The sequence below is a fragment of the Galleria mellonella genome, unplaced genomic scaffold, assembly GCF_026898425.1.
Source record: "Galleria mellonella isolate WM207_F2 unplaced genomic scaffold, CSIRO_AGI_GalMel_v1 utg65, whole genome shotgun sequence".
Lineage (NCBI taxonomy): Eukaryota > Metazoa > Arthropoda > Insecta > Lepidoptera > Pyralidae > Galleria > Galleria mellonella.
The window spans coordinates 6829598-6847857 of NW_026442138.1; the positions used below are offsets into that span (position 1 = coordinate 6829598).

At 32.3% G+C, this 18260-nt stretch overlaps 1 protein-coding gene across 1 annotated transcript in view; it reads right to left on the reverse strand.

Annotated features, from left to right (window-relative positions):
• Window positions 1-1699: 1699 nt before the first annotated feature.
• The window catches only part of LOC113519730 (claspin), a 33369-nt gene continuing 16808 nt past the window's right edge, over window positions 1700-18260 (reverse strand). The window contains exons 17-22 of the mRNA XM_052900759.1: window positions 13206-13361; window positions 12377-12519; window positions 9706-9965; window positions 8916-9067; window positions 4665-6140; window positions 1700-4208 (exon numbers count right to left, since the gene is read on the reverse strand). Coding sequence (XP_052756719.1) covers window positions 4674-6140; window positions 8916-9067; window positions 9706-9965; window positions 12377-12519; window positions 13206-13361 — 2178 coding nt within the window. The 3' untranslated portion in view covers window positions 1700-4208; window positions 4665-4673. The remainder of the gene's footprint in view (window positions 4209-4664; window positions 6141-8915; window positions 9068-9705; window positions 9966-12376; window positions 12520-13205; window positions 13362-18260) is intronic.

The window sequence follows — 18260 nt, forward strand, 5'->3', positions numbered from 1 at the left end:
ACCCACCCCGTCAGCAAATACCAATAGCATAGATGGTGTTACCAATCAATTTTACTAATTAAAAAAAAGTCTTGACACAAAACTTTGACAGCATTTATAAAATAAATTTACCGACTAACTCTCCGGTAATGGGAAACACCATTAAATAAAGATGGTAGACTCATTCCTTGCCACAGTTAATTCGTAATATGTATAGTGAAATGTGAGTATGTGGTATACCTTTATGTTGCATTCACCATAACGCTGGGTAAATAAATGCCTCTGATTACCCCATTAGGGATTACAGTGAGCATATTTTCAGCTAAGAGTAGGAAAGTAATGTTACTCAGATATATAATATGTATAGAGAGGCCTACCAAAAATATTTTCCGAAATTTCGAGGCCGAACGAAACACAAATTTGTTCTTAAAATTACGTAATATATACATATCATTTAAAAATATTATACCTTTGGACTTTTATAATAGGATTTATGATGAACAAAACATTAAATCCATTTACTGGGTCGATTTCAGCATGAACGAAAACACGAAATTGAGTCTGAAAATTCGGAATTTTATTTCATGGTCGACCCTTGCCTACAATGGACTAGGAGCTGTAAGGATTAGTGTATAAGTTTTGTGACATGCATTTACAAAATATTTGTAGAAAGTTTATTGTTTATTTAACTTGCCTATTTCCTTTTTTATATTACATCTTTACTAAATATTATGTTAGTTATAGCGCCTTAAAATGCTAACCCATCGCTTTAAAATTTTCTAAACACCTACTTTATGGAACGAAGGACATAGGCTACTCCTTATCCTGGACAGTGAAGTTACGAGTAGAAAGATAGCAGAGAAATCATTTATGTTTTTTATTTCAACGTATTTGAAGTAAATTAGAGCGTTTATTCTGTTCCCTATAAAATTATATTCCGTGTCAAGATATTCGTAGTTAAAATAAAACACCAATCTCTTAGTGGTGGGAAAGTAGTGAATGAGTAAAGTTGCTAGTGACAAGTGGAACTGGCCCCTTTTTTATGCCCAGAATGTAGTCAAATCTAAAAAAATCAACTAATTGTGTATAACAATCATGGCATGATTGACTTTGTCCACATTTTTTAAGCAACTTCAAAAGAGCTTATTCTTTAGTACGTTATTCAATATCTTCAATAACTTTGGACCGACTTTGAGTCTTATATCACTGCATTAGGTTTTATTTTTCGGAAATCAATAACACTGGTTAATTAATTTTCTTTAATTCTAATTAAATAATATTATTGTAAATACTTAAGTTTATATAGTTGAATGAATGTTTGTTACTCTTTCACGAAGACTACAAACAAAATTTAATGAAAATTGGTATATACAAGCTATATTCTAAATTAGCACATAAAATATTTCATGTACTGATTCATACGGGTAAAGTCGTGGAATACGACTAGTATGCAATAATCTTTCGTTTTAAAACTTTTGTTATCAGTTCTATAAAAACACAATTGTTTTTTAAGAGTACTTATATTTATTCTTTACACTTCAGAGATGTCGAAAATTGAAAGGCAAAAAATATACCCAACTTACAACCCCACATTAAAAGTATGAAGCATTGAGGTAACTAAGGTATTTAAAATCTACTCTTAACAAAAATAGTGTTAAGAAATTGAACGCTTGATAAATTATACTTATAAATCATAAGGAGATAAAATGAAATACGAATAAAAAATTCTACATCCATTATATTTCAACGTCATTAGTGATGACAATTAAAATTAATACATTTCAATTGCGTTCCAGACATGTTCATTTTTACAATAAATGTATGAACTTAAAATATTTTAGATTAGGTACCTTACTGTTACGTTTGTCTCACATTCATTATCTCAACCCGGAAATCAATTTATTGAAACTTGGCAAGTCTTTATTCTGAAGCGGAGATAATAATTGTGACGAAAATAGTGACAAGTAAAAAATCAGTCTAAACGAAGAGGCTCGCGCGCACATTTGATGTTGGTATACTGACCCTCGTTCCCGTTTGGCCTAATAACTAAGTACTATGGAAGCTAAGACATTAATTTAAAAAAAAAATAAAAATAAAAAAATAGTATCTTCGTGTAGGTATGTTAATTATCAAACAGTCACGTCGAAGTCTGAGATTCTAATACCTTTGACTAGTTTATAAAGAGGCCATTTTTCGACTGGTGGCGACGTGCACTTAAAGCACGTGAAAATAATATATTATCATTATGATGGAATTAGACAAAACGAGTCAATGCTCTTTTCTCCCCACCCCAATTTATTTCATCAATAATTTCATTATATTTTTCTTATTCCTTTTAGCAGTGTTCTGATCCCTGTCGTTTATTCGTTACTCCGTCTTTATAATAACTAATAGAAACAGACATCATACATTGTATCACGCCAAAATTCGAACAATGACCAAAGGTGGATAGCTCTTCGTCCTTGTTTGAAGTTCATTTGATGTTTATTTAACACATTACCATACAAATTAATTAAATCTGACCTACCATCTCCGATACAATCCCCAAGCCTATCACTTATTTACAGACTCCGATATACATACAAAATTCATTCCACATTCAGAACATAAAACGCGTAAACACAAACATTTTATAAAACTTACTCGCCTTTATCTGCTGTAAAAAAAAAGAGTAATACCTAGCAGACAAACCATTATAAAATTTGTAATAAAAAAACGTTTTTGTACCACAATTGCGTACAAATACTTTTAATTTTACAAATTATGTGTGACATCATAATTGACATTTATTTATATTATCGTACGCAAGAGTCAAAGTAGAGATCTATAATATTTTAAAATAAAAAAAAAAAAAAATACAGAACTAATTCTCAAACGCATACGAATGCGTTAACTCCTCGCACCTAGTTTAATAAATACCTTACTAGCACAGCCCACACATCAGTTACTAATCGTATTACAGTCTTATAATCCGTTTCAATATCACAATAACTCAGTTACCCAGCGTCAAATGTGCGACACGAGTTTGGCAGTGGATGAAATTCAAGAAAATCGAGTAATATATACGATAATTAAGAATCACAATACAGTTAATACTTACTAATAAAACTTACCTAAGTCAAATAAGCTACGATCAATGTACACTGCTAACCTTGCACTATGTATAAGCACCGAAATTGGCTTTTATAAAAAAATATAAAATTGTAAAAGTATTGTCACTTATCGTAACAGGGGAATAGGAATGTTTAATTAGGAGAACAAAAGTTCCATCCCATTAATATATATGAATAGTTAAATTACATAAATCCTTCATTTAGAATTAATGTCAATAATAATACTTATAATAGAATCCTATTAGGGATATTGATGGCGTAGGAAATTCTCAATACAAAAAATATTTTTTTTAAATACGCTATAAAAAAATAATACTGTTCACGTCACCTATTTAGGCCACTTGATTACAACGTAATCAAGTATTACAACGTTTAACTTAACAATATAATAAATACCAAAGTATGTCTACTTGAAAAGTTTTGAAGTGTAAACTACAAAACAGATTATAATGAAAATTGAGAGATATAATTTTAAACCTAAAATATAATTTTCGTGAATCATTTTTAGAAAATTGACCGTCTTTGGGGCTTAACATTTCAGATTTTATAGTGATAACACTATGAAAATAAATGTACAAACAGACATGATTTAAAAGTATGCCAAAAACGTGGCAAAAAAGAATATCCTTCTCATTATTTACTGTACGAGCTTAATTGACGTTTTTATACTGTCATAGAACAACAAAATATTGTACAATATGAAGAAAAATATGTGTAACAAACGTTTTTAAATTTTCGTGCACGTACACGTTCACGCCGTGTAAAATTAATACATTAATCTCTATAGAATTGCATACATTTTCCTCTCCTATTGACGCCGTGTCAGTAAAATCATACCATGTTGCTCTATGACAAATTATAAAATCAGCCACTAGCATTTCTCTATTATTACAACACTATCAATTTAAACTGCAACCAATGATCAATGATGACCATATTGTGTAAAATTTTTGTGCGTTAGCAGTATACACCGTCGGTCGCGCGGTACACAGTGAAATTTCAATACACATATATACTAGGATGTGATGTCATTAGCGTGGAAGCAACCTCAGTCTTGTCAATCTTCAGATGTGAACCAACAACGCTGCTATGCCCTGCTGTTTCGCCCGTCGCACACTGGAATCATGATTTTTTTTTATGTAATGGTTATTAGAATGACACTAGGCCGAACGTTGCCTATAGACAACATGAGAGAAGAGATTATTACTAATAGGGACAATACTCCATTACTAGTAATACTTATATGCTGTCAGGATAGCGACTTCACCATTATAAACAAACAAACCCAACTTAATCCCATGTCTCGTCATATGCATCATCATCATTTCAGCCATTATTCGTCCATTGCTGGATATAAGCCTCCCCCATACACTACCATAAAGAACGGTCCAGAGCTCGCCATATTCGTTCATCAATAAAAAAAAACAAGAATATAATTATAGACTTTATAGAATACCCTATGACATTATGAAATTCTGAAATTTAATTTTATTGCCTGTTTTATTTTTAAATGATTTCAAAAGTCATAACAAGAATGAAAAAATCATTATTTATTTTTTAAATATTACTTACCAAGTTATCTTATGCTTCCGTAGGTTGCTCTATTGGATCAGTACGCGGCTCTTCGACAGCGACTGTCTTCACTTTAATATCAGCTTCCGCTACGTTGTCGATTTGCACTTTCTCAGAATCCCTAGAGTCCCCATTTGAGCCATTCACTACTTCTTTGCCATTTTCTACAGACAACCTAGAGTTTAACTCTTCAACTTTACTCGCATCTCCATTTAAATTCAACGTCTCTGCATCTCCATTTGTGTCTTTGCCATTAACATGTGGTTCCTTAACTTCACTTTCGGTTTCAACTTCTTTAAGTTTTTCCTCTTCCTTAATTTCTTCTGAAAGTGTCACAATGGAATCAGAATTTTCTGTAGGTTTCTGTACTGTTGATGCGTCATTGCTCTCGATTTCAACTGGTTTCTCTTTTTCTTTCTCTACTTCTTCTGGTTTACATTCTAGGGTAGTTTCTGTTTCTGTGGGACTACTCTCTTCAACTTTCTCTATTACATTATTGGCCTCTACTTCAGTTTCTGTAGTCTTTTCTTCAGGAACATCATTTGTTACAGGTGTAGTAGTATCATTTACTTCTTCTTGTACAGGTTTGTCACTCTCTTTGTCAGTCTTTGTTTCTTTTATTTCTTCCACTGTATTCAAATCTATGTCATTGCATTGTTTCATTTCCATTTCTAGTTCAGTATCGAGTATTCTATCCACAATATCGTTTGAGTCTACATTATCAGTTTCTATTGTTTCTTCTGCAATAGGATTTAGTAAAGGCTTGAGAGGTATATTATCTAAATTAGTTACATCTTGCACTTTTGACAAAATTTCATCACATTCTTTTTCTAGAACCTCTCCAACATTTTGTAATTCTTCCATATCTTCTACAACAGCAGGTTCCTCGACTACTGGTTCCAAATCCTCAATGATCTCTGCAACCTCACTAAGCGTTTGTTTGTCGCTTACATCTTCTATTTCCGTGATAACTACTGCGGGTATTTCTTCAGAAACAGACTGAGTTTTCTCTTCTTTCTTTAAATCAGAATTTTCTTGTGGTTTAGTAGACTCATCAGAGGTAGGTACATCAGAATTAGATAATTCAGTGTCCATCTTTTCAGTATCCGTCTTCTCTGTATCTAGTTTTTCTGTATCAGAATTAGCTACTTCAGTATCCATCTTTTGAGCCTCGGTTTCATTAACCTTATCAACATTATCTTCAATTATAACTGGTTTAATATTTAATGTAGGTATATCAGCAACTTCATTGGCATCTGTGATTTCTTTTATCTCTGTCTTTGAGGTGACTTCATCTGTCATTTCCAGATCATTATTGCTTTCTTTCACTTTCTCTTCAATGGGAGTTTCTTCTACTTCCATACTTTCTACATTATTAGATTCCTTAACAGTAGTAACTTCAGCTGTATTTGTTTCCACTGTTGTCTTCACATCCTTCTCTACATCTGTTTTTGCTACTTTAGCTGGTTGTTCTTCCTGAAATTTATTTATTGAATAATTTAGACAAAAACAGCATGAATGTGATATATTAAACATAAAAGATAGGTAGATTATAGACTTTCCCAGATTCAAATTCGTAATTTGAATTTATTAGCCTGGATAAACTCTAAATAATGTTAGTTTAATAGTTAAATTATTTCAATGAGTAAGACAAGATAAGATTTAGAGTATTTATATTTACCATCTCCACAATTATAAAAACTGAATAAAAAAAAAATTAATTTTGGTAAAATCAAGGCTACTCACAATCCAAAAATCTTCTTCAATTTATTTTAAATCATTTTTATCCAAAAATGAGTTACATAAAATTTTTAATAGTTTACTATGAAAAACTCTTTACATTTCGTTAGTCATACTTTATCTACTATGTATAATTTTGATTTATAACTTCATTGAGAAAAAAATAATATTAAATTTAATCTTGATATAATTAAGATTATAAAAAAATTGTTTTATTTCAAACTTAATTACAATCGTTTATATACATAGATCTTAAATGCCGTTAACAAAAACGTTTGTGGATACACAGTTTAAATGTATTACCTCACGTGTTAATTAAAAACTGTGTAATGACAAGTCTCGCTCCAAATGAACAAGGTTCACTTACTACAATTGCAAAATTATTAAAATCGGTTAAGAATTGAAGAAGATATCGCACAACATATATACAAAAAAAAAGTTGAATTGGGAACCATATCCTTTTTAAAGTTGCTAAGAATTAAAATTCCTATATCTATTAACTTCATTAATCTATTTATCCAAATGATATGAGTTACCTACGATATTTCAATACTTGAGACTAGATTGGTCTATTTTTAGGGATTCAATGGGCATCTGCAGGAAATCCACCATTCAAGACAAAAACAAAGATACTATAATTTTATTTTTATGATATCCTAACTATTAAATAATTCATGAACATTTATAGAATTTAGTTCACAAAGCAAAACATAAGATTTACAATTCATGCAAATAATATTATATAAGTACCCAATATATATTCGTAACGTCTATTTGTCTACCATATTAAACCCCTTATTCATAAAAACGTTAAAACTCTCATAAACCTATTTCAGCTATTGATGTGTTTTATTTTTACTTTTGCACTATTTTTTTTAATATTAAAGAAAGTGAAAAAAACATTTCAATAGCTAAAATAGGGTTTACGAATAAGGATGTAAGTCCTCGACTACCACCACCTCCAGCATATATATCTCTAATTTATTTTATAAACATCAATACAATAATAATAAAAAACAAACAAAACGAAGTAAATTAATAATAATATATTTGATAAAGTGTGAAGAAGTGTGACAAAAGCAAAACATGTCTTTAAATTTGGAAAGAGTTTATTTAGAAAGTATTTTATAAAATTACATAAACAAACTTGAAGTTATCACATAAAAACAATCATCATTAAAATTATAATCTCACTTTTTCTACTTCAGTATTCTAAAATATCTAAAACAACTTCTATAAGTGTAAGGCTGTTATTACCAATTGTTAATACACATAAAGAGGTAAGAATCCTGTCCAACAAAATTTACATATATTACATATTATTTACCACATAAACGAATTACTTTTGTACAGACAAACGCATGACACGACAAAATGAACTGACGACTATAAACTTTTTTATACAACTTGGACAATTTACAATTTAAAGCCCAGAATTACTCTATGAACACACTGTGACGCGAACTTAACCCCGTATACATTTCAATTACTGAAGACTAAGGTATTTCGCCTCTATACTTTCATTTTTCAAACCGATCCACAGCCCTATAGTTCACCCCCACAAACTATTTTTTTTTTTTTTTTTTTTTTTTTTTTTTTTTTTTTTTTTTTTTTTTTTTTTTTTATGCAACTTAGAATGACAAACAAGCTGACGGCCCACCTGATGGAAAGTGGTAACCGTCGCCTATAGACATGAGCAGTACCATGGACATAGCAGACTATACTGTTTCACCCATGATACCCCCCATGCGTTGCCATTCCTGAGGACTCAGGTGTTATTCCTCTGTACCCTGTAAATTCACGCCATATCCCACCCTTCAAACCGAAACACAGTCATGCAAACACAACTGCTTCACGGTTGAAACACGAATGGGACAGAGGTGCCCAAGCAATCGACTTTTGTACAAAGTCTCCCTCTGGTAAATTTCTCAATATAAACTTCCAAATGAAAAACAATTACTGCTTTTCTTTCATTTACTGGATGTTCGATATCAAACTAATTTAACGTTACAATATATTTGGAGACATATAAACAATTACACTGAGACACTTAAATTTCAGAACATTTTCACAATACAGTCGCAAAAATACTATATTGTATTTTTGAGAATTGCATACATTTTGCTTGCTATCTATAACGTTAAAATCTTATAATATCTACTATACTATTAACATTTATTTCTATGTATATTTTATTTTATTTATTGAACAATTTTCCCTATAGTCGAGTACTAAAGTCACCACTACGAGTCGTGTCATGCGCCCATTGTACATAAGAACCCCGTTATTCATGAAAATTAAAATCTAAAAATCTATTTTAACTACTGCTGTTTTAACATTTAAAAGAAAAAACACTTTAGTAACTAAAACAGTTTGGGGTTTTATAAGCTTAAACAAGCACAAGCAGTAGCACCACTAACCTACGACATACTCACCTACAATATTATACACAGACAATAGACTATATAGTGCATGCATGGAAGCGTGCTACTGAGGCAGGGTATGGAGCACCTGAGGGTCTGTCTTGCGTTTGTTGGTGACAGTCAGTTGCGCTAGACTTTGCAACACGGGAAAAGCAGCGGTCGCCTCGGCGGGGAGTGGGGCGTTACCCTCGCGGCTCACTAGCGCCACGTGCAAGCCGGACGCGCGGGCAGCTTCTGCCTCTGTAACAAATATTTTATTGCAACTTGATGACTACACTACAATAAAAAACATGCAAGCATTCAATTACATCGCCTGTCAAAAACATTTATCGACAATTACTATTATGGAGAATGTGTTACATTTGCGAAATATTCAAATTCATTCATACAAGTGTGATATGAAAAGATATGGATATTTCACAAAACTTATTCCAATCCAAAGTGTCTAAGGGCCAGCCTATTGCCTATTCTCGGATTAAATTGTTAGCGGTGTTTTTAGTAACTTTCGATGCTAGAATTTATTCTTAAAAATTAATTCAGCTCATTACAGACCATACAAAATCCTTTTAATGGACTAAAAATTACTGAAGTCCATAAAAACAATAAATAAATTTAACAATAAATTTTGTAATATATGAGATATTATATCATGTCACTTTCTACTTTCCAATTATTAAATATGCTCATATTAATAAAACATATATTTGTTCATATATATAATAATATTGTATATCTAATTTTAATTGACGAAATTGAAGAAACATCTACATTATGTCTATCTTGTACATTCGTATTTGTGTATTTAATGAATATGAGATAAACTAAATGCAGATAACAAAGGGGCCTGAATATATTTATATTTATACAATGTTACTAACCTTTTACGATATCAGTAAGGAACAATATTTCATCAGACTTGCAGCCGATCTTTTCAACAATAGTAGTGTAACTAGCAGCCTCTTGTTTGGCTCCAACAGCAGTATCAAAGTGGCCATCAATGAAAGGAAGCAAGTCGCCCGCCATCGATTGTCCAAAAAGAAGTTTCTGGGCTTCCACAGAGCCAGATGAATAGATGTACACCTTTTGTCCTTCAACAGTGCGCCACTGCTCCAGAGCAGGAGAGACATCGTCGTATACACTGGAATTCATAATACAATTCTTAATGTAGTAAAAGTTTTTTTACTGTAGAAAGTATAAATAAAATGTTCTGAATGTTCATTTGAATCTTTAAATAATATAAAGTAGCTGTAACTGTTTTTACCCTTATTTTTTCTAAACCACAACAGATTTTCATATGGGTTTAACTATTATTTAGATTTTTTATGAAGTCTTATAATAAATACAATAAATCCATACTAAAGTTTTGGGTATGTAAGATAGATATTTTGCATCCGCAATGCAAAGGCAGAATGTGTTACTAATCACTACATAGTATAAAACAAAGTCGCTGTCGCTGTCTGTCCGTCCCTATGTATGCTTAAATCTTTAAAACTACACAACGGATTTAGAAGCGTTTTTTTTTAATACATAGAATGATTCAAGAGGATGGTTTATATGTATAATACATGCATAATATTGCAGAGAAACACTGATAAATTTAGAGGTTTCTAATGTGATGTCGTAAATAAACACATTTTTTATGCTTACATTGCAAACGCTGGCTGAACCCCATGAGATAAATCAAAATAAAGTACTACAGTATTGTACACCTTAAAAAGGTCAACAAAAAAGTCCGCGATGGTATGTCTATCTCTTAAGGATAACCCACAATAACCATTTTTTATCCTTTACATTTTAAGGGAAAAAATGGCTTATTTAAAAGTTATTTTAAGTAATACACCATTAATTTTTATCCAGTTAAGTACCTTAATTACATTGTGTATTTATGCGGCATTGCACCCATGCGAAGCCGGGGCGGGTCGCTAGTAATATATAAATTAGTAATATAATATTTAGATAAATAGCCTATGCTGAATTCTAGTAGGTAAGTTGAGTAGTTAACATATAATTTAAATATCATAAGCGACGGGTTTTAATACTTCAATTAAATCTCTCGCCTAACAGGCCATATATTTTAATTAGGATGCAATTAGTAAATTTCCAAGTGACTTATCATAAATAAACATTTAACTCAGTATAGTACACTCCTCGCAAAAATTAAGGGAACATAAAAATTTTTGAAATTTTTGGGTGATTTTCAACAGGCTGTATTTCAGTGAAAAATAATCGTACAGGAAATTTAAAAAAAGGGTTTTGAAGCTTGAAAACTCTAGTTTTCAGATTTTTTGGTGAAAAAATTTTTTGAGCTCCGGTTTCCATGCAATTCTTAAACAAAGCTGAAAATAATTTTTTTCTAAATTTTCTAGGTTTCGTTTTTCACTCTATGGGCATGGAAAAATTTTTTCGAGCTACTCCATTGTATAGGTCTCTTAGCGTGTTTATTCAGCTTCAAAAATCGCTTTGGATGGCTCAATTACGACCATTTGTCTCCGAGATATCGAACTTTGAATGCAAAAGCATCCTTTTCCATTCAACTGCTAATATCTCTGGAACTACTGGTCGCACAGCAAGCGGGTGCCGAGTTTCTTTATCTGCATAAAATTTTCTTGATTTTTTTCGATTTTTTTACTACGAACTAGAGTTTTCAAGCTTCAAAACCCTTTTTTTAAATTTCCTGTACGATTATTTTTCACTGAAATACAGCCTGTTGAAAATCACCCAAAAATTTCAAAAATTTTTATGTTCCCTTAATTTTTGCGAGGAGTGTATTATATTATCTGTGACACAATATAAGTTTATGATTTATTGAAAGTGTTTACAAAAATTTTGTTGAAATTGAGGGTGATCTATCCATCATCTTCAATATCTTACCTTTAATAATAATATAAATGTGAAAATGAGTTTGTTTGTTACCTCTAATATGTGAAATGGAGGATATATACAACTTTTAGTCCCGGTCAATCAACATATACCGGTCACGCGGACGAAGTCGCATGTAAAAAAGCTAGTAGTCAGTTATTAGTTCAATTACTAATAACTCTCATAGTATGGGAAGAAAAGGACTGTTAACAATGGAGTTTAACAGTCCCATTGCTAGCAAAATACTCTATTAGGTTGACCTCCACGTGGTTCTTCCTGGAAACCACCGTAAACAATTCTTGTTGATTTCATCACGATGGGCTAACTGACCTGCTTTATACTCACCTATCATCTCTCACTCTCACATCTATCGGTATGCCCCGCCACTGTATACCGATAGCGCCGGCGGGGTTACCATTCCATTATCACCCATTAAAAAAAACCCCTAACAGTGTATATGAAACCTGATTTGTACTTACAAAAAATAATAAAATTTTGATTGCAAAGAGGAAATGTAAATTTCTTATCCATTCTTTTCAGCTAACAAGTTCACTGTGTTAAAACCAAAAAATACATTAATTGGCAATAAATAGAGTGAAAATAAAATTACAAGACAAATACAGTCAATTCAGCTTTTTAAAATTTGTTAATACTAAAACAATTTTACTTCTATAACATAATGGCACTCACTGTCCCTTGATCTCTCCGTTGTCGTAACCCTGCTTCCAAATGAGACCTTGCAGCAATTTAAGCGGGCCCGCTTTGCGGTCTAGAGACATCTGCCACTTCACATTGTTCACTAGACCCTCAATCTGCTCCTCTTTCGTCGCATCCTGGAATTAAAGGATGTAATATACTTTAAAGATGTACATTATTATTTAGTTTCTGCAACTTTTTTCGCAATTTCGTACGTTTTGAAGTAAGTAACTGCTTCTAGATGCCGTATCAAAATAAAGCATACACCAGATTTTGATTTAGACATTTAGGAATATAAATACGAAAACAGTAGTTCTTATGTTATGCCGAAAAAAACTGAGAGACAAAATTTCAAAAAAATATCGTTGACTTCTACTGCTCTATTAAGACGCCTCATATCAATATTTGGATGTTTTATGTCGGAAGCACTTCAGCAAATTTGCATTTCACTGATCTGAAATTGCCAGCGAGTGATGAGCGACCAAAAATCGCTGACGATAGAAACCTGGCATTACGACACATCCATCATAACAATTTATAACATGTAGACGTAACTAAATAAAAAATACGTCTAAATATTTAGTAAATATTATATATTAATATACATATTAAGTATAAATTAGTTTTTTTTTTATCATAAATATCAAACAAACTGATTGCCCACTTAATGGAAAATAGTAACCTGCGCGTATAGACATGAACAGCACCAAGGACATTACACAATAAACTGATAATGCCCAATATAGTCCTCACATGTTACTCTCTTTATGCCAACCCCTTAAAGAAACTGTTGGTGAATTAATCTGCATTCCTATCAACATACCTCTCCAGGAATGGTAACGACGCCCTCCACATTTTTCTCCTTGTCCTCTAGCGCCAACTTTCTGAGGGCATCTACAGCCTCCTTCACTTTCTCTTCTTCCCACTTGCTTTCCAGGAACTGCTTCACATTCTCTTCAGCATAAGGGAAAAGCTTGTCCTGTTGACAAACAATAACATTTTTCTATTAAAAGTTTACAAATAAAACTATTCATTTTTTCGACTGCGAAAAAAAATATTTTTATGATTCTGCCACTAGTTTCGAAATGTTGTCTGCGTGTTGTTACATATGCGACAATTTATGTACAAAGTCATTTTATGTGTCTCCACAATTTTCAGGATGTATTTTGAATAAAACTTAAAACATATCCCAAAAAATATCGTTTATCTAGGTGACTAGAGGTTGCGTTCAGAATTATAAAGGGGTGCAATGTATTTAATAAATAAAACATATATATACGAAATACGACATAAATATCGTTTAATATTTTTCAATTATAACATAAATCTTATACAGATATAGCTTTATTAAAAAACGGCTACTTTGACGTCTATAAAAAAAAAATCGAGTCTGATCATCATTATTCAATGACCTACACGATCATGAAGCAAGCGGTGAAGCTTTATAACTATCGGAAAGATGAGTGGGTTAGCAACCAGGTATTCTATAGTACCTCGTGTAGCGCTAATGCGCATGTACAGGCTGAGACAATAACCCCAAATCACACCCTGTTAGGAGGTCAATGTCTTCACTGGCGAAAACAAAATGCCTATGGGAAAGGCTGAAAGGAGTAACGCTAATAATACCAATAAATGCGTATGAGTCTGTTTGTTTGTTTATAACTGAACTAGCTGTTAATATAAAGAAACACCCAAGTGTTTTTTTTTTCTTGAAGTTTTTTGGGTGAAGATGAAATAACCCCGCCTGCGCTATCGGTATACGTTGGCGAGGCACCAGTAAGATGATTGGTGAAAATAAAAGCAGATCAGTCTGCCCATCGTGACGAATTCATCAATAATTAACTAGAATGGTTTCCAGAGGGAACCCTGTGGATGACAACCTGTCAAGGCATATTGCCAGCAATGCGACTGTTTTTTTTAGTGGGTGAAAATGGAATGGTAACCCCGCCTGCACTAACAGGATACGCTGGCGGAGCACCAGTGAAGGGTGATTGATGAGAATTAAAACAGACCCGTTAGCCCATAATGATGAATTCATCAGGAATTAACCATGATAGTTTCCAGGGGGAACCGCGAGGAGGTCGACCTGGTTGGGTATATTGCTAGCAATGGGATTCTTAGTCTCCATTACTAACAATCCCTTTCCCCACGTCAAGGTATATTGCCAGCAATACGACTGTTAGACCCTATTACTAACAATCCCTTCCCCATGCAAATCGTCAAGTATAAGAATAATAACACATATTCATTCTCATTTATCACCCTTCACTGGTGCTCCGCTAGCGTATTCTGTTAGCGCAGGCAGAGATACCATACCATTTTCACCCATCAAAAAAAAAAAAGAATAATAACACCGTCTAATCCAAATTCTCAGCCGGGGTGCAAAAATTAAAAATGGTTGGGATGTTAGGAAGTACAAAGGGTATATAATAGTGATTATGATATCATTCATATATATAGACGACGATCGCCAGTCTTGTTTGCTTTCCTTGTAATACAAAACATTTAAAACAAAAAAATTAAGGGAAGTAGTCGATTTGATATCACGGCAATAAATAGGTTTGAATTAGCATAGCATAAAACTGTAGTGAAATTGCATCGTCTACGATGCAAGAAGGCGACGGGTGAACGAACTGTGCGCCTTGCCGCCTTGTCCAAACCGGATAGCGAGTCTACCTAGCTGAACGACCCAACATGGAGACAGGGCCAATATAGGAATAATGCAACACACAAAGTTGCTGAACCAATTAACTAGAAGCAAAAATATCGCAAGAATGAAAAAAAGATGAATAAGTCGAGAGTGGGTCTCGCAACCGGAAGGTTCCATTACGATTCAATACAAGTAGATTCTGCGACAAAATTAATATGGACTAGTAATAATCCCAGGTCTTAACACATCTATATTCCTATTTTAGACAAGTACATTTTGACCCGAAAAAAGAGCTACTTCAATTGTGCGATAAGTTTCGTAGACAGACAAATTTTATAGAAAATAACTATTTGAATTTCGAATGCGTATTCATGTGTATACAAGAAACTTTAGATTCGCAACAAAAAAGTATTTTTGCAGCGCAAATAAAACCGCTGGATTCGATCGCCATATAATTAACACGGGAGTTAATCCTCGATTGTATTCGAAATGAATCGATTGTAAAAATCTTATTATAAATCTGAAATTGACTTTGTTTACATTATTGTAAGCTTATAGCGATTAGGTTAACTTAATGGTTCCCAGGAGACCACGCGGATATCGAAATAATTGCTAGCATAATATATAATTAAAACAAATCAGTTGCAGTGACCAGAGCAGACTAGTCCCTATAGGCACGAGTATGACAGATAAGCCAGCCATCATTGCATTCAATCATATTTTAGGGAACTCAATAACGCGGCTCACCACGCCACCACCTGTCTGCACACTCAAATAGTATACTTGTATATTCAAATAGTAATGTCTACTCGATAGCGCCATCTACCACACCCATTGGTTCCACAGATAATCAGCGTTTAGGAACCCGAGGCCCCTACCTCGCCCGCCCAAACTATCTGGCAAGCCGATTCTGAGAGAAGACTAATTGATTACGTCGAGGCGTCATGCTTGAATGCCTAAACAATTAGCTGAGCGGTGACCATTTTGTGTATTTCCTAAATAAGTATAAGTTTATTTTATCGAATTCTACAATGAACCACGATGTCGATGGAGATGGAGGTCGACCTTATAGAGTATATTGCAAATTATGGGGCTGTTAGATCCCATTATTAACAATCCCTTTCCTCTTGTCAACTGAATTGCCCCATTGCAATTTCTAAATTCAGAAACGGTTTCTAAGGAAACCACAATGAGACAGCTTAGACAAAGACTGAGCGAAGAAAATTTTGGTAATGGGGGTGTTAGTATTCATTGCTAGAAATATACCTTCTTATTAGATACATCCTCCTGCCATTATCAAATTGGTCACAACAGACTAACTGATCTAACTCATCTTCACCTGTACATCTCTCACTGGTATACTGCTCAATAACCCCTAGAAACTGGAAACTAATGTGATTAATCCATGATGAACTCATCATAATGAGCAAACTAACCTACTTTCATCCTCACCTATCCACCCCTAACTGGGAGAAAGGGATGTTAGTAATGAGAAGATTGATCCCCATTACCAATGGTACATCAACCTCTCAGGTTGACCTCTATGCAATCACTCCTGGTAATTATTATGGTTATTTCCCATTGTACTTATCACAATGGACCAACTAACTTGATTTCATCCTCCACTAGTATCTCACTATTGTCTACAGTAAGCCTATGCAAGAGGAAAATTCCATTTTCATCAATCAAAAAATAATACCTATTGCATATCAACTATCATATAGTATATTATATTCCAATTTCAACCAATTAATAACTGATTATTACAATAGCAGTTATAGTGTGCATATCATTCTTATGCTCCATTATCTATCTATACTTATATTATAAAGCTTAGTTTGTTTGTCTCAATTTCTGAAACTAGTGGATTAGAAAAACTTGTTTAGTATAATTGTAGTCCATTTATCGAGGTAGATTATAGGCAATTTATCATCATGCTACAACCAATATGAGGGAAACATCAATAAGAAATGTTACAAAATTTATTCCCTTCGAACTTCTGTTGCAGACGAAGTTACATGGGAAAGTTAGTAAACATGTAGTTTTAAAGATTTGTGCTTTGACATTGTAACTTTAGTTTCATTCAACTGTTTTATCTATCTACACTACAAGACCCTTACAGAGTATTAATTAGAACCTCTCACATAAAGGCATCTGCCTGGGTTCAGTTTGTAATACCTACTTTGATAAAGACAATAATAAGTAACTTGTAAGTGAAAGATGTTAAATTCACCAATTTTCTAATTAATTACTATTAATTGTAATTAATATAGACAGATAAGTTTATTGTTATTATAATAATAATAAATTATTGATTGTATTAAATACAGACAGATAAGTACTATAATAAAAACCCAAATATTTACTTTTTTGAAGCTTTTTATGTAACTGGCCACATTTTGTCTTTCACTTTATATTTGTCATAAATGTTTACAAAACTAGCCTGCATAATATTAGTAGTTTGTTATTCATAGTGCACAAATATCAAATTATAAACTTTGGAGACAGTGCAATAGTCAAGGCAATTGGCTTTGACTTAAAAAAGAAAATAAAGATAGTATTGTTATTGAATTTTTATGGTATTTTTAATAAAACAATGCAATTTCTTTGAGTTTGATCCCATTAATTTATCTCTATTGAGTAGCTGTCAGCAGATTTTTAAGTCAAAATCTTTATATTAAATAATACTAATAAATATTTCCTTGCATTATATTTGATAATGCAAGCAGAATCTATTTAACGCAACTCAAACAAAAATAAATTATTACTGTTAAAAACATTGTTTATTAACTTTAAAAATTACAAAAAAATAAATTAAAAATAATTTAGTTCACTCTTCTATAAAGTTGATATTGACTAAAGTTTTCTCTGACTTATAGAAAACTGTTTTTAATTTATTAACTATTCATTTAACAAGTACGAAACCAATATAAAGGACTGCTAAGAAACTTTATAAATAAAAAATAAGATAAAAATAAAGTAAAAGTTTTTTATATTATCCCAAGACAACTAAATTACTGAATAATTGATGCCCATTTTTTTTTATATATGTATATGACTTATGAAACCTTTTTAAAAATACATATTCTAAAAATAGTTTTTCAATTTATTTAAAATAAATTGTAGACAGTTTTAAGAGAATCATATGGAATAATGTGAATCCTGAACTTTTTTTACATTAAAATATAAAGTAATATATTTATACATTGTCAAATCTATAGAATGACA